Source organism: the organism of the source record quoted next, unplaced genomic scaffold, assembly GCF_019419815.1.
Source record: "Pyrus x bretschneideri cultivar Hongxiangsu unplaced genomic scaffold, Pyrus_bretschneideri_v1 Contig11, whole genome shotgun sequence".
NCBI lineage: Eukaryota > Viridiplantae > Streptophyta > Magnoliopsida > Rosales > Rosaceae > Pyrus > Pyrus x bretschneideri.
This window is the reverse complement of record NW_025999402.1, coordinates 5,146,678-5,165,769: the sequence shown is the minus strand read 5'-3', so window position 1 is coordinate 5,165,769 and position 19,092 is coordinate 5,146,678. Positions and strand designations below refer to the sequence as shown.

The window sequence follows — 19,092 nt, the reverse complement described above, 5'->3', positions numbered from 1 at the left end:
GAAAATTCGTAAATCGTGTTTATTTATCGTATATCAGAAATTATTTTAAATATTTTTATTTAAAAATAAACATAAACAATACTTGATAAAAAATAATCGCACGATATACGACGAATAGACATAATTCATGAATCTTCAAGATTCTCACCAAAGAGATCCGGAGAGGATCCTGTTGGATCCAATTTCTACCTTCACTTTTGGTGTGGGCCCCTAAGACTGGCTTTTTTGTGAAATTGGGATAATATAGCTGTAGGTTTTACCACTACCAACCATAACAGCATGTCACCAACCTAATCCATAGGCACTTTAATTTTCCAAAGATAAAAATGTACTTTCTTTCCTTTTTTGTTAAGGGTATCCAAATTCCAAGACATTATTGCCTTCAAGCTACTGATACATATTTTGATCGCTTTTATATCAGTTGAATTTCACCGGCTTAAAAACCCATAAGCGTGTGAGTGATTTTGAGTTTTTGATGCATTATAGTAGTACTCATAATGCATTATGAATACTACAATGCATCAATTTTTCATTGCTATTGACGAATGTTTGGGCAATCTTAAGTTGTCGATGCATCATAGTGTCACGGAATGAGGTTTTGAGGTTCAAACACCTCATGCGGGCTTAGACTCGATCATGTAGCGGCGAACGAGCGTAGTATTCCTCAACATGTGTTACCTGAAATGCAGTGGAATCGTTTGCTTCTTGTGAGTGATGTCTCAAAGAAAAGAGCCTGACAGTGGTAAAATATGAAATCACCTCTCCCCTCCCTCAATGTGTGATGCAAAATATTTGAGAGAACTTTAACGAAAAGTTTCCGGTACTATTCACCTTAACGAAAAATCACATTTTTATTCTAAAAAGTTAATCCTAATACTATTCATTTACAACACATTTTTGTTATTTTCGTTAAAACTCAAATATTTCAAATTTTTTTCATTAGCTTTGCTAATATTTTAACGGAACCTCATTGGGTTTGGGTTGCTGTGTTTACACTTTACACGGTCTCTTGCGTATTTTAACTTTTAGATTTTGATGTTTTTTTTTTAAATAAAGATTTAATTGTTAAAACATTTAAAATGAATACTTCGAAGCACTCAAGAAAGTCTCTGAACTGTAGAGTCCAGCAAGTATTATTGACCATATTTTTCAACTGTTATTTTTGTTTTCACTACAATAGTATATTTACAATAAAGAGTGTGAAATTGGACTCAGCTAATAAGCAAAAATTCTTGGGGAGTACTCCGGACGTACCCCAAAAAATCATCATAAAAAGCTCGTCATAATAACTTCTTAGTGAACTCGCAATTTAATAATCAAACTTAAGATCTTTCACTTACGCATGAAGTTGAATATCTCTAAGCTGTAGTGCTAAGTAATTATTCTTCATACTGTATTGACTATTGAATTAAGATAAAATTGAAAAATGCCCTTCTCGCTCCATCAATTAGGTATAGATTTTGACATTTTTGATTTAGTTATCTGCACTCCAAACGAAAGACTTCACAATTTTTAAACAAAAATAAAAAGAGTTTAGTGTGTTAACGTAAAAATTGCTGGAGTATTACTATTATTACAAAAAGCTTTAGTATAATTAAAAGTTGAACTCTTCAATATAAATCAAATTTAATTTTGTTAATTTTCCGACATGAGGTCGTCGCATCTCCAACCAATAAGAGAGTGAAAATCACTAACTTTCAGTTATTATTACATTACAAAGAAAATCAGGAAAATAATAATTGTATCCATCGTTTTAGGATAATGCTGGGGGAGCCTGGAATGGAACAAAATAGGCACCAAATAGAAACACACATTTGGGGTTTAACAATTTTACCTTAACCAGAATATTCACATATCTCTCATACAAAGAAACATCAACCCTCTGCAAAACTGTAATCTCTCATGATCCTCCTTCTGATCTCACATTTTTCACCTGCATTTTTCACCACCTCTTCCTTCCTCTGTTTTATAAACCAACACGAAACACAGAAACTACCTGGTAAAAGCTAAACCCCCCGAAACCCCGGCAAAGCTGATACATTTGTTGTTTGTGAAAATGTCTAGGTGGGTTTTTGTTCCTGCGTGCAAAAATGTACGAGGATGTCCGAAAGTTCTCATCTTTGTCTTTTTTTGGTCCGAAAGTTTTCAACTTTAACAATGTGGGTTTCTTTTTTCTGTGGGTTTTGGTAATTGTTCATGAACTGTTTGCGCAGTAGAAAATTAGACAAGTTAAAATGGAAGGTGGAGGGCCACAGGAGGAGCCCCAGATTATCTGCTTTGGAAGCATGTAAGGCTGATCAGCTGCCGAGGCTTGCGGCTGCGGCTGGTCCTACTGCGACTGCTAATGCTGGTAGTCGTTTTTGTACACAACAGCGGTTGAAGAGCCAGGTGGGGAAGGATCAGGGACCCGCTTTCTGGACAAGGGACGGAAAGAAGAGAAAACTCAGACCTGTTCATGAAGTTGCTGCCACTGCACCTTCTTCCCCACTGGACCAGGAAAGTTGCTTCTTGTTTTCTGTTTCCCTTTGTGACACTATTGTATCGTCCCATCTCGTTTGATGGCTCGTCCTGGACCCGGTTATTTCAGTTAGATTGGACTATAGTGTACTCGTTGCTGTTCGGTGAACTTATAAATGTTGGGGTTTTCGTATATCATATCCCAATTCACATTATGTTGTTTGCACTCGGTTTCAAATTTTAGTACTGTTGTGGGATAGGATGTGACAATATTCTCGTTTGGTGACTCGTAACTAGTTCAATTAAATTGGACTAGTTAGTCTGGTTTACTTGCCGTTGTTTGGTTAACTTATTAATCCCGGGATACTATATCAAGTCCCCCAATTCCCTTCCTGTTGTTTGCACTAAGGTTCCAAATTCCCATTTTAAAATGTGTTGTGCAGGGTCGAGTGGAAAATGGCGATGATGGTCATCAAACGAGTACTGGTGAGTCTTTTTTGCCGATTAAATTACCTGCTCTTGTATTTCAATGAAATGCTGCTGTTGAATTTGCAGTCTATTTGTTTTTCTCTATCAGATCAACAGGTTGTGCAGGATAAAGATAGCCTTAAGACTGGAGTTCATGCTGCCTCTACTGGTTAACCTCATTAATTTCTTCCTTGACAAGTCTCACTGTACATTTTCTGTACTGTATGATTTTGCAACAAAAATGAACTTCGTTCTGACTTTGTGATTGTATTAGATCAACCATCGACTGAATCTGCAAAATGGTTGCCGGAAAAACGAATACTTGAGCTTATCCTTGACAAATTACAAAGGTTTAATTTTGTCATGTATACATTTCAAATACCTTGCTATAAATTTTCTTCGTTATGTTGAATCGTTGATACATGTTTTTGAAAATTGCAGGAAAGATACCTATGAGATATTTGCTGAACCAGTTGACCCGAATGAGGTGCATATCTTGTTTTTACATTGTCATTTCATAAGGTGAACGTTTCCTTCTCTTTTCAGTTATGATTTGTATTGTTTTCTATTGTTTTCTACTTTTTTACAAGGTTGAGGGTTACTATGAAATCATCGAAGAGCCTATGGATTTTGGGACCATGAGGGCTAAACTTCATGAAGGAATGTATAAGAATCTTGAACAATTTGAGGTAACCTTTCTCAAAAACTATTTCTGCTTTAAATGTAGTTTACTTTTTCACCATAAGGCAGAAAAGTTCAAATAAGAAGCTAATTTAGACAAGTTCATAATGATTTCGGGGACAACTTACCCTAAATTGGTTCAGAAATTATCAAAAGCTATACATTTGGCTATTTAGACTGTTTGGTATATAAATATTATCTAATGTGACATCTGATTTATCATCTAACTGATAATTAATGAACTGTTTGCAGCATGATGCATTCTTAATAACAGAAAATGCAATGCATTTTAATTCTACAGCTACCATTTATTTTAGACAGGTATGCTAATTGGACCTCTTGAAAACTTTTGGAAAGTTTACTCTGAATTCTCCAACTAGAAAATCTTACAATAGTCCACCAACAGAATAAAACCACTTGGTTTTTACAGGCTCGTGCCATTCACGAACTAGCGAAGAAGGTATTTCATGTTTTGAAAACCTCTCCCGACAACTTTGAGCTAGAATTCTCAGAAACAAGACAAAGAAGTGGTAGGAAAGCTCAAGGTGAAGCTGGCAGGTCAGCTTCTAGCTCATATCTTAAAGTTGTTAAAAAATATGAAATCCCTTGCCATGAAACTTGGAGAAACGTTGAAATCTATGCTGTGCTCACTTAGAAGTTCATGAAATTTCAGGAGAAGTCAAGTAAAGATTGGGTGTTCCAGTTATATTGATGCAAGAGAGCACAGAGTTCCTTCTGATAAGATGCAAACAAGATGTAATGCTTTAATACTAACTTTGTAATTACAAAGTCCAAAGTTAAAACTTGAGAACCTTAAATCTTGTGTTTGTTAATAACAGGTACTCACGATGGTAGAAGATCTAGATCGTTCGAAGGAGATCCCCGCAGCACATATAGACCTTGGACATCCTTCCTTGATGAGGATGAGTCAACAAGTCTGACAGTAATTAGTCAATTAAAACAACTTGAGCATGTAAGTATTCTTTTCTTGTGTTTGTGTTATGCACAAGTGTTATAGACAGCACATATTTCCTGCAAGGCTAAGAAAATTGAATCAGATTTTCATTTGTGTTTTCCGATGATTGATGTCATGAAATCCGCCATGAGAACAAGTCATTTTTTGGTGTAGGTTCCTCAGCAGGACATTGGTTACACTGAAAGCTTGATGTTATTTGTTAAAGATTTAGGACCAACAGCTCAGAAGATTGCTAGAAAGAAGTTACTTGGATGTTCCGAAATGCATGAAAGTAAAGCTCCTTTGGCTTCCACCTCTTCCCAATTGGCACCTAGTCGTCTGAGCAATGTGTTTACTTCACCACCAAGTCATAATTTCCAGGACAAACTTAATGAGCATCCATCAACTATGAAAATCACTGGAAAAAAGGGATCTTTGGGTGATGAAATGGGCATCCAAAGTCCTACAGTTGGAGGGAAAGTCCAATGCAATGAAATTCATCCGAACTCTCCTTCCTTGAAATCTCATCATGCTGAACTTGCAGACAACAGTTGCTCAGTTTCCGGCTTCGAAAACACAGGCAACAACTCGACACCAATGATACTGAACCAATGGAAGTCGGTTAATCAAGCACAACCCTTGAAGCAGCCTTCAGATTATAGTTTTCAGTCAAATTTCTTGGACCCAAGGTTGAGTAACATGGGATTTGCTAGTTTTAGCAAAACTAAGAACAAACTGAGTTCATTGCATTTGAGAGGAGATGATGATCAGACAAAGTCTGAGGCAACCCAAGCGTCGAAACCCGACCAAGGCAGGCCAATGCTGGCTCAACAGTTCACATTTGATCTGCCATATTTGAGAGCCCAACTTGGTAGGATAAATTCTTCAGGACAAGATAGATTAAGCTTGCAGAAAGGTTCAGGTACAGAGCTGATGGTCTTCCCAGCCGAGATAAAACAATCAGAGAGAGATGAGAAATCAGTAGCTTTATGGTGATAATCAAAACCAATTATCTGTGGGTACTCAGTAGTCAGTATACTGATTTAGCTCTTCAGCTGTAACTTGTACGAAAGCTAGTTAAATTCTAAAAGTGAAAAGGTCCCCCTTCTGGCACTTTTATTAATAGAAAGTCCTAAAGTTACGATTTAATAGCATGACGGGTATATAGACTTGAGCTTTGCCAAGTTGGTTAGAACCGTGTGTTTTTTCTCTACACCAAGTTTGAATTTCCCTCCTCATCCGTTTCAATTTTTTCCTTTCAATAATTCAAAGTGTTGTCGGAAAAGAACTTGAAAGTGCTTCTACTTCTTCAGAACGAAACTAAGCTCTAGGATAAGTAGGGTATTTTTTTAATGTTATATTTTGGTTTAGGGTTTATGGTTCCGGATTTAATTACATTGAGTCGTTTACGATAGAGAGTGATAGGATAAATAAGATTTGATGCTTATAAAAAGAATTATGCATATAGGTAGAGATTTTCTGTATTATCGGTCCGATATTTTTTTCGGTTGAGTTTCAATACGAATCGGGTTGGTTTCGGATTTCGGGTTCTCGGTTTCTTTCCACCCCTAGCCCTAGCAATTACCGAGCACATCATACATACAGAGAGTGGGGTGGCATACAAATTGGGTTACTTGTTGATGAAGCAATTAATTAGATAATCCAATATAATCCATAGATTATATTTTACAAGCATGGCTCTCACGTCAAACAGCTGGCAAGGGTCCACTTCCAAACGTTCAAACTTCCTCTCCAACGTACTCCTGAGTTGTCCCACGACAACACATTACAACATGTTTATGCGACACTCCCCCTCTAAATTATTAGGTTGCATCTTCTTTCCTTAATTTTGTTCCCCTTTTTTTACTCGAAATTAGGTCGATTTAGTGGGAACACAATGATTAATCTATATCAGAAAGGTAAACCTCTTAATCTGATTCGCTAATACTGAGTATTTTCTTATTGGAGTTCATTTTGAATTTTAAGAGCTCGTAAAATGACTGAAAGCGTTTTTAGAAAAATATTTGTTAGTTATATGTTTTTTACTGAAAGCACTTCAAGTGTTTTTTCAAAATTCACTTGCATTTTTATTAAAGATTTGTTTCAAAAATATTTTAACTAAAAACGATTTCAACCATTTTAAAAATACTTACATACGAACCCTAACTATTTATATGCATACGCGTACGTGGCATTGATATTAGCCCATTAGGATATTTTTGGTTATAAATCCATTACAAGTAATCATGCACGTATTTGAGTCCATGACTTCCCTTACATTAGCATTTTGATTAATCAAGGCTGGTCGATCTCATAAGTAATTCTAACTTTCTTGAATCATTAGTTTCTCTCGTTTCAAATAAGTAAACATGTTATAAACGTGATTTTGGATCGTCGCATTTCCAAGTGTGTGACCTTTATTAGTTAAAAATGGCTGAGTTCTTTTTTTTTTTTTTTTTTTTTTTTCTGTTTCTGTTTTGTGTGTGTGTGTTTTGCGGTATAACACTCGTTCATTTCGTATTTCGGTTTTTTATTTGCTCTGAGAAGAAAAGGCGGAAGAGTTGGTTACTTACGCCACCCAAAAATAACCAACCGCCTTCTTCCTCCTTCTTCTCCACCTCCTCCGTCGTTGTCATCGCGACGGTGACGATCGTCGAAAGGGAATAATATCCAGTCAACCCGTTAACAACTAATACGTAAAGCTCCCGCAGCGGAAATGGCGTACAGGAGAAGGCAGGGGATAACAAGGTCGTCAACCTTCAAAGAAGAGATCATTCATCGCCCCCCAGACGACAATTCTGCACCGAATTCATCTTCCCCTCTGCAGTCTTCGTCTTCCTTCTCCGGTTCTTCATCTTCGTCCCTTGCCGCTCAGGCCATTCGTGCTTCTGCGCTTTCCGTCGAACGCAACAACCGATCCAAGGTTTCCTTTTGTTCCAACTGCCGTGGATCTTTCATTCATTCTTCTGGAATGTTTAAATTCCGTAATAATTCTATGTTTTCTGATCTGATCTGCTTATCTGGGTTGGTTTTATTTGTATTGAATTGTGACTGCGTACGTGAGTTAGATCAGTTGATTAGGATAGTATGCTGCCTCCGAGTTCGAAATTTGATGTAGATTAAAGTTGTCTAGAATATCGTCTTATTGACAAAAGTGAGGAGATTGTGATCATAGCTATAAATAATGCAGGACTTCTCTGCCTATGACGATGCATCTGCAAAATCGGGGTTTTGGGGTGTTCTGGCTCGGAAAGCTAAGGCCATTCTTGAAGAGGATGGTGAATTTCCACAAGATGATATTGCTGGAGGGCTCAGATCACAGCCCTCCGTTGCCTCCGGTGGCGCTCAGGTGAATCTCCAACTTGATCCTTGTATGAAATGGGCTTCCTTCAAGTTTCCTACTTTCTCTACAAATACACACATCTCAGACACCGTTAGTTTAGCCCGTTTGATAACCATTTCGTTTCAGTTTTTGTTATTTTGATTGCTGAGTTTTGTTGTATCTTTCCCTTTTGGAGACAGTTCCAACAACAACCATATTATCAGTCATATGACAACCCTAGAAGAATGGAAAATCCTACAATCCGAAAGGGCTTGGATAGAATCACAACTTCCCTTAATCAGCTCGGGGACACGTTTGAGAAGGCTTTCGAGGTAATTAAAATTCCTTGCTTGCTAATTGTAGATAATGGATGTATGTCGAGTTTAGTACTTTGGGAAACAAGTGTTTATAATGTGCCTTGTGTTTTTGTGTTCGGTTTTCAGGAAGGTCGAACGATAGTGGAGAATAAGACCGCCGACATCCAAAAGCAAATTAAACGAAGAGGAGACAATCCAGATGCACAAAATCAAGCTTCATATTATGGGAACCAGAACAGTTCACCGTTGCAGCCTAAGAACCAAGATACTCAACTCAAGGCATCACGCGACGTAAGGTGGCAATTATGTAATTGCGTGACTGGTTTGTGTAATCACAAGACGAAATGATCTGACTTGAGCTGAATTATATGTTGATGTGTTTTGGATGTGATTTTGGCTTTTTGTTTGCGATTCATTTAGACTTGCCTTGAGCCGGATGCATGCATAAATGGTGTCTGTTTTTTGTCACAGGTTGCAATGGCAACAGCTGCCAAAGCAAAATTACTTCTTCGGGAGCTGAAAACCGTTAAGGCAGATCTGGCTTTTGCGAAGGAACGATGTTCTCAACTTGAAGAAGAAAATAAACGCCTTCGCGAGAATCGTGACAAGGGGAACCACAGAGCTGATGACGACTTGGTATGTTTCTGTTTTTCCTTTCCGTTGTCATTGTACTTACCGACGATCCACAAGTAGAATAGTACGACTAACTGCAATTTGGCTAGGACATTGTGCCCCCATCCGCATCCAAGTTTGAATTCTTCTTCCCTTAGTATAGTTTAAATTAGAATATCGCTCGAATAGTGCGACTAAATGCAATTTAGAAATGTTTCTGACATATATATACATGTGATCATATCAGATCCGCCTTCAACTGGAGACACTTCTGGCGGAGAAGGCTCGATTAGCGAACGAGAATTCAGTTTATGCACGCGAGAATCGATTCCTGAGGGAAATTGTTGAATACCACCAGCTGACAATGCAGGATGTTGTGTATTTAGAAGATGATGAAGAAGTCACAGAAGTTAACCCCTTAACCAGCCCCACCGGCGTCTCCAGGATGCTCTCCATTTCCCCGCCCTCATCAGCACCCCCATCCCCGCCTCCAGAGGACTCTTCATCAGCAACCTCACCAGCTACTAAAGAAATACCTGTCCTTACCAAGCCACAAGAAAATAAAGACGTTTTTGCAAATCAGGCCATGCCAGGCAACGATACCTTAGCTTACAAGAAAGAAGATGCTAAAACACCTTCTTCAACAGAAGCTACTGCAAAAACACCTCCTACAGCAGATGGCATCACTAAATCGCTGACAGCAGCAGAAGCCGCTACTAAAACACTCTCTGTAGCAGCAGAAGATACTAAAAGACCTCCTCCTGCTTCTGCTTAAGAATTCGATGTTCGTTTTCGTCAAAGATCAAAGATTAGTATAGCATTTTTTATTTTGTTTCCTTCCTTTTCCTCTTGGAGAGGGGAAGAGGAAGGAGGAAGGAGGAAGGAGGAAGGAGGAAGGGGGAAGGGGGCATTCTTCTTCTGCCCTAAACTTTATCAATCTGTGGATGTAATATTTTGTTATGTTTTGTTTGAGGTTTGGGTTTATTTCTAGTACCCTTTTGACCTCTTAGCACAAGATAAAACCATGTCTTCCTTGTACAACCACTGTGCACGATATTGGTTCTTGAGTTTTCAGAATTCTTATTTGGTCAGTTTGTATTTCTTGTTCTAAATAATATTGTTAGTTTTATGGGGTTTGTAGCTCAAATTGTGTAGAGCGTTCGCCAATGCACCCGAGGTTTTGTTGTGAGATCTTTTCTCCTTAATATCGCTTGCTCAAACAAAATAATTATTAAACAAGATTTTAATTGTATCAAATTTGTGCAATTTGTCTAACTTCTCATATGTTGGAAGTCCAATCATTTCACCCAGACAAAGGTTGGAAAGAGGATGGGGAAATCCTTCACGACATGAAACACCACAATGAAATGAATGGTAACATTTAATAAAATAAAAAGAATCATGAGTAAGAGTGTCCGACCATATTATTTGTAAAACATTTTTATACAATAGTAATCCTTTAAATTTTAGTCCCACCCAATATTATACTAGTCTCATACAATCTTATCGAAATTTCTCTTCAAAATGAAAGGGTTTATAATTACTCTTGTTTCTTTTATTATAACATTGTGATTTTTCCTTTAAAAATTAAATAAAAAGCCTAGAAATAAATACAATGAAACAAGTGTTTCAAATATTGATATGTAAATTTATGGATATATCGATATTGGTTACTTTCGATGGAAATTATGAAAATTTGCAACGGTGTGGGTATCAACTCATTCAAGTTTAGTCAAAATTAAGGAAAAAATTCTCAAAAAAAATTCAAAATTTTGAAATCTACAACGAGTTCCAGCAAAATTTATGTAGTGAATCGGTAAATATTGTTGGTATTCATTAATTTTCCTATATATCACCGAAGTAGGGTGAAGTTTGCATTTCTTGACATATCTCGACCCGGAATGTCCACCTGGACTCTGAATCGAGCTGTGTTGGTTGACACCCGGAAAATTAGGTGGACATCCCGGATCAGAGTGTGTCATTTCACCCCTCTTTCCATATGGATTCTTGATTTTTCTGATCTTTCGACAAAAATATCGACAATTTTGTGATATTTTAAACACTGAGTGAAACAAACTTCGTATTTAATTCTTTTTCCTCTCAAAATTAAATATCATCACATTCATGCCTGCATTTAGAAAAATGGAGGGAGAGGAAATTTCTTCCAATGAATTCGGAGTTTTTTTCATTTTTCTGTTTTTGCAAATTGCAAGATTAACAATTTCAGAAGCGATCAAAGGGCCTCACATTCCTAATCTGCCAATCTACTTTTCCCCTTCTCTACATCAAACGATCTGACTATACAGTATGAGGTAAGAAACCAAAGAAAAGAACACCGGAAGAAGAAACACCACCCTCTTCGGCAGAATCTCCAAGCTCTCCGACCCTTCTTCGGCAATCGTCTCCAGTTTTGGAAAATTCGAACATTTTTCGTGGGATATCACCTGGGGTGGTGGTGCAACTTCCACCCAGCCGTGCACGTAGCTCCCTCCCTTTGCCACCACCATATCCGGATCAAAATGCCGTCGAAACTTCTCAAATCAAGCGAAAGAATGCAATCGAGAGAGATTCCGGTCGAAGATGTTACATTCAGATCGATTAAGGTTGGCGAGAGGCGTTGGCGAACCATCCTATATATACATTTAAAAGAGGTAAGGTTCCAAAGAAAGAGGAGCAAAAATAAGTGGCAGGAAGTTAGCTTTGCCTCACAATTGACGGACGACATGAGGCAAACTTAACAATAAAATGGCAAAATAAACGGATATATATATATATATATATATATATATATAGTAAGGGTATGTAATCAAAACAACTTCTGTTGCTTAAATTGGCGCATTACATACATTTGACATTTTCTCAATACGACGTATGAACAGTACCAAGTTCAGTTATACCCGACCGTTCTAATTTTTTTGCGAGGGCAAGACGTGAACAAGGCAGACCAAAAATTACAATCGAATATACCAGTGTATAGTTATGAGGATATGGATTTGGGAGACGGCTGCTTCCAATATGAGCTGGAGCTCCAAAACAGAAAAACTCTTCGGGTTTCTTTTTTTTACAGTGGATGGTTGCTTCAGAACAGCTGGAAAAACAAACTCGTTGATCCATCGCCGAATGATCTGATATCTGCGGGTTTAACCAAAGCTCTGCATAACGGGCACGTCCGCTCCCTCTCAAACCTGCAAGAAAAATAATTAAGTGTGTCAGCAGCCAGAACGGTAACGCAAGCAAAGCAGTTTAATACATGTTCATTCATTCTTTCGGAGAATTACATGGATATGATCCCATTCCATGGAAAAGGAAACGAATTTTATCAAGAAATCATCAATCTAATTTGTTTCCCAAAGATGATACATTGGTAGCACGGGAGAAGTAAACAAACCACTCTGATACACAGTCCTCACAAAAGATGTGTTTACATCGCAGTAGGATAGGAGCATGCATCTTCTCCTGGCAAATAGCACATAAATCGCCAGCTGCATTGACCTGCATCAAACAACCGACAACTGAGAATGCACGAACCACAAGCTCTTCCATGAAAGTATCATAATTACCGAAATGAAACACATAAAACCTTAAAATCCCAAGGAAAAAAGAAAATTTATGTCAGATTTTGTTCTTAAGACCAATCTAACTAATTCTTAGCTGACAAAAAGTAGAGAGAAACTAAATTCAGTGCATGATTAGTTTGAATGCCATCATTGGCATTGGGATTGAACCCAAGACAAATAAAGGATGAAGCCAACTTTTAGTTCCAAAATACAGGAATCATTAGCTTCAACTTCAAGTATTCCATTCAGAGGTTTAAAGACGTTTAGATTGTGCTCGTAATCTACCAACTGACGACAACAATAAAAAGGAAACCCTCAATACTCAAATTGCAACAAATAGAGCTTGCAAAGGATTGAGCTCATCAATCAGATGTTGGTTATATTCTGGATGTGCTACATGAAGCTCCACACTAAGCATCAAACAATTGAGTACATTAGCACATTATTTTGTACATATTTGGGAAGAAATCCGGTTTACCTGTTCTGATGTTGCATATGCCCCATAGTGCACCTCCTTACGTGACAATGCCTTCAATGCAGCAAAGAAGGATTGTACCTAACCATAGCAAACAAGGGGAGAGGCATAAACAGTAATAACAAGTGAGAAACAACTCATTCTCAAAGATGTTCTTAATGAACAAGTCAGAAAACTTGACAGATATCAAACGCATAAACTATATCAACATAAACTATTACCTTCTCAACAACAGATGTGAGCTTGAAAGTCAAATATAACCCTGTCATTAGTGATGAAAAGAGACTCCCATATTCTTTGTTCAAGAAGAACCGATACCACACTGGTGTTGGCAACAAGGCACGGTACAAGAGCAGTAGATACTCAACCAGAGTAAGCATTTGACCCTACAAAAGCGGCACTTCTTCAGTCAAGAGAGTTTTGGAGAAAACAAAAAGGGATAAAACTGTCAATTATATGAACATATCCCCTCATTTTTGTTCTAAAAATCAAATGAAGATGAGAGGTGATTAAATAAGCTCTCTTGAGCCAGCTCCTGGCTTATTCTTTTCCAACAAAATAATTTGCCCAAACCTAGTTTTGCTTAACTACTTATTACCTCACCTGCTTACGATAGTTTCGGCCTCTACTGTTTTTGTAGTACATTAATAGAAAACACTTCAGCACCATTGCTGCCTGCCGGACCAATGTGTCTGAAAATAACCAATGTGAAGTAAGCATCGCAAGGCTCTAAAATTAACTAACATAAGTTTCCCACAAAAAATTTACACAGAAATAGGAAAGAAGAAGCATCTGATAACAATAACAGTTTTCTATCTGAAACCTTGATGAAGAAACATGTGTGGAGCGTTTTTTTCTATTTTGCCTGACATGCACAGAGCGTTCAAATATGACATAAGGCAAACAAAATTCAAGGTAAAAGTAAATGGGCGTGTTCCGCCTTTCATAGTGAATAAAAAGTATCGCAACAACAGAAAGCTAAACAAATATTTGTAATTGCACACCAAAAAAGTTTCACACACTACATAAAAACAATTACTTCTGAATAGTGAATCATCCTTTGTCGAAGAGATTTGAATATTCATATGAAACAAAAACTAAATGTTAACTCATCATTGCTATCATGAGAGCGCTGCTGCAGAATGGAAGTTTTTTAAAAGAGAACAGCCACGATAACAAGTTAGGAGGAAAGAGGTTCTTACCATTCACCATGATGATGAAAACAGCATGCCAGAAGGGTGGTATAACTTTAGGAGGAAGCATAATTAATGGATACAAAAGATCTTCATTCTGGTACCACCAGTAAACAGCAACCACATGCAACACGAATGCAAGAGAAATGCCTATTAGAACTGCGATTTTCCTCTCTCCCTGCAGCCACCAACAGCATCTATTCTTAACAAACGAAAAATGACAATACAAAACACAAGAGCCTCTGCTGAAATTGGAAAACAAATAAATTTATATTACTAATACCTTCAAAGCTGTCTGTTTCTTTAATATATCATTTGACTTGAACATAATGGCAGCAATCCAAATTGTAACAAAGAAACCTGTAACGATTGCAAAATGAAAAGTAGTCACTAATTTGGAAGGAAGGGAGAAATGGCCTAAAAAGGTGAGCTTTAATATGCCATATGTCGTTGCAACTAATAACCATTAGTGTACAAATGCAGGCATGCACAATTAATTCATAAAAACGAAATGAACTCCTTTTAGGTTCTCAGATATACACCAATCCTGAAAAGGCTATCACTTATGAATCCGAATGCAAACTAGGACAGCATGAAATAGAAAATTCCCAAGAGTGTCATCAACCCCATTATCACTAATCCTTTGCATAGAAAAGCATAATCGACACTTGCAGAATACGTTGGCAGGACACTGACCTTGCAAATGCTGGCGGATGAAGACCACCAATAGAAGCAAGGAGAAGGGCAGGACTTGTTCAATCCCCCTAGCAACCTGCTGAATGTCATATCTCTGGTAAGAAGAATCCCTGCCATTAGCCCCAGCTCCATCACCTCCTTCTCCAGCAGCACTTCCATTTAACGATTGGGGAATTCCCTCTCCCAAACTACGATCTGTTCTGCCATCTGTCTGACCCACCTCCTCCGTTCCCAATGCTACAGAGGCCACCCCAGCCATTGGTGGTACAGAAACATCATTTGGCGGTGCAGTAACTTCCCTCAACTGTCCAGCTACTATCCCAGGTCCTTCCCTATCATGCTCCTGTTCCCCTGCACCAATTATCCTAATAGAAACCTCCCCGTCATTGCTTGTCGTTGTCGGTGCCTGATCTAGCTGACTATGATGGTGATCCCTAAATGCAGCAGCGCTACGCCCGTTAATCAAAGACTCGCCTTCTTGGTGATTAGCGCGGCCGCGGAGAATACCCGAGTACTCCAACAAGGTAGAAATTGGCGCCTGAATGATATTGGAAGCCGATAACACCCCATAACGCCTATTACTACTGCTTCCCGGAGAAGCTCTAAACGAGTCCAGATTGCCACCCGACCCTTCCATTTGCCTAATTGCCCTAACCCTAACCACGGCCATCACACGATAATAAATATTAAACAAAGCAACAAAGCCACAATTCATATAAAGATTCAAAAATACAACACGAATCATTTCTTCCGTGTAAAACAAGAAATCCCAAAAGAAAACAAGACGTGTCTTGCTTATAAGCATTAATTCCAGAGAAAACTTGACGAACGCGAAACGAAGAAATTGGATAGAAAGCGAGCTAACCTGCGAAAGCGAACCGGCGAGGGAGTTGTCAGGGGAGAGATAGCATCGAACAAGGCCAAACCCTAAATCGAAACAACGGCGGAGGGAATTTCATGGGCGGCGGTGCCAAAGGCGGAATTTGGGGGATGGGGCGGAGATGATTGATGAGTAGAGGGGATCGAGGAAATGGGTAGAGGGAATTTGTGTGTGTGGTGGAATTTGGAAATGGAGAATTTTGGTGGATTTGTTTGTGTGTTTTGTGTTCTCTTTCTCGCTCGATGAGGAAGAGCGCGAGAAGAGAGAAGTGGCCAATCACCCCCAACAACTAACAATGCACCCTCTCTAAACAATGACTTCAACTCTCTCCCTTTTTTTTTTTTGTTTTTTTTTTTTTTTTTAATTTGGTCATTCCTTTGATTGACCACTGTCAACCAACTGCTAATCCCCAACGCCAAAAACGAAAGAGTCAATTCACTTTTTCGAAGTTCAAAAAAACTCGTATAGACATTTTAGTCGATCATCATCGTGCGATTCACTAGTGCTAAAAATCGAACTTAAAACATATTGTGTGAAATATAAGTTTGAAATTCGTCTCAACCACTGAATCACTCCCTCTAGTAACATTGTAAATAAAATGTTCACTTTGTAATGAATCACTCCCTCTAGTAACATTGAAAATAAAATGTTCACTTTGTAATTATTATAGATGATTGATTGTGAGCCTAAATCCTCATAGTAAAATATTGTTTAAAAAACCAGTAGACTATCATTGCATAAGAAAATTCACCATTAAAGATTAATTTTGCTAAAACAAATTAATTGTTATCAAGATTGTCAATTTGTTCGATATGTGTGGAGTACCAGATGATCTGCACTTATAATCAACTGACGATGTGTGAATCAATGATTTGTTAACAGATAAATGCATCTAATTATTCACAAAAAGAAGTTAACACTATATTTGGATAAGGGAAATAAACTTGGAATTTGGATTAAACTTGGAATTTATAAATTGATATGTACCAATTCCCTTATTTGGATTCATAAACATGGAAATTTAGAATTTCCGTGTGGAAAAAAATTTGGAATTTGGGACCTCTAATTCCCAAGTTAAAATTCCATGTAAATAGGTGTCATTTCCTAATTTCTATGATTAAGAGTTTAAAAATAACATATTCCGTATTCAATTCCATTGTTCTTTTAAGTTAACCAAACAAGAAAATTCACAAATACTAAGAAATAAAATCCTGTCATTCCAATTTCCGTCATTTTAAAATTCCTTAGTAATCTTAAATTTCTTCATCCAAACATAATGCAAGGGAAAACTAATAAAAAAAGGCTTGAAAACTTTGAGTTTTAACTAAAATGACAAAATAAAGGGTAAAATGAATAGTACCAAGATTGACTTTTTAGTGTAAAAATATGATTTTTCATTAAAGCGAACAATACTGGGAGTCTAGGAGCTTTTCGTTAAATTTCTCAAGAAGTAATTCATATGAGATTATAAAATATTTTCAATTCTAGCAAGTGATGGTGATGTTAGTTGAAGAGAAAAATTATGTTTTTTTTAACTTTAGTTGAGTAGGTAAATTATATCCACATCGGCCAGTGGGAATGAGAAAAAGCAATTTAAATGGGATTACCTCACTCTAACTAACATTGATGTCTTTTGTGATAAAACTCCACACCTGACGGATTAGGCAGATGGTAAAGTGGGGACAATATCGATGTTGTTGGAGTGGGCCCTCAGCCCGTCGACCTGAAAAATTCATCATGGTATCAGAGTAGGTTGTCCTTTGTGTGAAAGCCCAAGGGCCACACATGCTCACATGTTCACCCATTTGTTATCCACTTGTAGGCTTCAAAACCGGCCACATACGCGGGGGCGTGTTGAGAGTTGAAATGTGAGGAACAGTTGTCTCACAACGGTGAGGGACAAGATTTGATATGTGCTTATATGGTATTGAGCTACTCCTCATATTGTCAATTAGTTTTATGGTGGAACCTCAATTTCATCATAGTATTAGAACCAAGGGACGGACTCGTACTGCCACGTGATTGGGTGGATCCCCTTTGGCCCCGTGCGATGGGTGAGTCCCAACATGGGTCCACGTAGGCCAAAGATGCCATATGATTAGGTGGGTCCCCGTTTGGCCCTGCATGTTGGGGAGCCTCGACTTGGCTCCACGTAGTTACTGATGTGTGGATCTTCATGTGTGACCCACAAAATAAGGTCTCACGTGCGGGGGCATGTTGGAATTCTTTTATCCCACATCGGCCAGAGGGAAGGAGAAAAAGCAATTTAAATAGGATTACCCCACTCTAACTAACACCAAGGTCTTTTAAAATAAAACTCCACACCTGATAGATTTGGCAGGTGGTAAAATGGGGACAGTATCAGTGTTGTTAGAGTGTGCCCTCGGTCCATCGACCTGAAAAATTCTACAGTATGATCTAGACTCTAGTAATATTGTACAATAGAAGGTTTCAAGTTCAACTCACATGAAAGACAAGTTTGATATCTAATATAACTTATTTCGGGCCCAAATTCCTCATCCAGAGGAAAATGTCCTTCCAACAAAAACAAAAAAGTAGAACACCATTTTAAAACAACAAAAATCACCATTAAAGATCATGTCTGCTAAAAAATCAATTAAACTGCATATCATTGGTTTTTTATTATATCAAATAAATTGAAGGTTCATCATAAAAATCTTAATTGTTACCAAACCTGTCCATTTTGTTTTGGTACGTGTGCATCACGAGATGATTTCCGTTTATAAATTTTTTAGGGATAAAATGTAATTCAAATTATGAACAGTTCTAATTATGACATGTCCATCATTGATTTGTTACACATGAGTTGAATCATGCGGAAGCAGAAGATGTTCTTCATTTTCATGTCTTTTATTTATAGGGAACTTAAACGAAAAGCTTCCGGTACTGTTCACTTTAACGAAAAATCACATTTTTACACTAAAAAGTCAATCCTGGTACTATTCACTTTACCCTTTATTTTGTCATTATGTTACTCAAAGTTTTCAAGCCCTTTTCATTAGTTTTCCTCTATTTATATGGTCTGAATTTTGTGCGCTTTTTGTGGCTGATGATTCAATCCACTTGCTGTCATGGAAGGCTTTGAAGACCCAATAACATTAACCTTCATAAAACAAGTTAAGCTAGAATGAGGCTCCCTTGTCTCCAACGGAGTTGTTAGGGTTGACAATATTGTTGCGCAATGCGAAACAACGTTCCTTCTGTATCTCCCAACATGTCACACCAATCAAAATAAGAAACTTATCCCTTCGAGCACCTTTCACAGAACTAACCATTCCCTGCAAGAACCATGAACCATGAATCAAAAGTGGAGATGCTTTGTGGATTTCAACTGGTAGCAAACAGGAGAGCTAAACCACAGTGGTAGTGGGGGCAGTCCAAAGGCACAATATGGGACTGTTGGGCAGTTGACGGCGGACGAGGTTAGTCTTAGTTGGTAGCGCCATTGGCAATGCACG

At 37.9% G+C, this 19,092-nt stretch overlaps 3 protein-coding genes across 7 annotated transcripts; 2 read left to right on the top strand and 1 right to left on the bottom strand.

Moving 5' to 3' along the window:
* Positions 1–1,766: 1,766 nt before the first annotated feature.
* On the top strand, positions 1,767–5,715 carry LOC103960177. Of its 4 annotated transcripts, none has more exons than XM_048575781.1 (12): positions 1,767–2,064; positions 2,217–2,496; positions 2,901–2,943; positions 3,035–3,094; positions 3,200–3,275; positions 3,367–3,412; positions 3,516–3,614; positions 3,859–3,927; positions 4,013–4,164; positions 4,280–4,362; positions 4,446–4,579; positions 4,736–5,715. In XM_048575781.1, the coding sequence occupies exons 1-12, from the start codon at positions 2,057–2,059 to the stop codon at positions 5,555–5,557; spliced, it is 1,872 nt and encodes a 623-aa protein (XP_048431738.1). In that variant the 5' UTR covers positions 1,767–2,056; the 3' UTR covers positions 5,558–5,715. The 4 variants fall into 4 exon arrangements, with proteins under 4 accessions (XP_048431738.1, XP_048431727.1, XP_048431722.1 ...); XM_048575770.1 differs by having other exon boundaries at positions 2,214–2,496; XM_048575765.1 differs by having other exon boundaries at positions 1,767–2,496.
* Positions 5,716–7,006: 1,291 nt separating this feature from the next.
* On the top strand, positions 7,007–9,941 carry LOC103960178. Of its 2 annotated transcripts, none has more exons than XM_009372601.3 (6): positions 7,007–7,484; positions 7,752–7,910; positions 8,084–8,215; positions 8,327–8,491; positions 8,672–8,836; positions 9,060–9,941. In XM_009372601.3, exons 1-6 carry the CDS (start codon positions 7,278–7,280, stop codon positions 9,585–9,587), a joined length of 1,356 nt encoding a protein of 451 aa, XP_009370876.2. In that variant the 5' UTR covers positions 7,007–7,277; the 3' UTR covers positions 9,588–9,941. The 2 variants fall into 2 exon arrangements, with proteins under 2 accessions (XP_009370876.2, XP_018506129.2); XM_018650613.2 differs by having other exon boundaries at positions 7,349–7,484; positions 8,080–8,215.
* Positions 9,942–11,615: 1,674 nt separating this feature from the next.
* Positions 11,616–15,911, bottom strand: LOC103960179 (RING finger and transmembrane domain-containing protein 2-like). Its single transcript, XM_009372602.3, has 9 exons — positions 15,599–15,911; positions 14,734–15,389; positions 14,321–14,397; positions 14,047–14,215; positions 13,448–13,536; positions 13,066–13,230; positions 12,848–12,925; positions 12,201–12,304; positions 11,616–11,997 (listed from the first exon to the last, which is right to left on the bottom strand). The coding sequence occupies exons 2-9, from the start codon at positions 15,368–15,370 to the stop codon at positions 11,892–11,894; spliced, it is 1,425 nt and encodes a 474-aa protein (XP_009370877.1). The 5' UTR covers positions 15,371–15,389; positions 15,599–15,911; the 3' UTR covers positions 11,616–11,891.
* Positions 15,912–19,092: the final 3,181 nt, after the last annotated feature.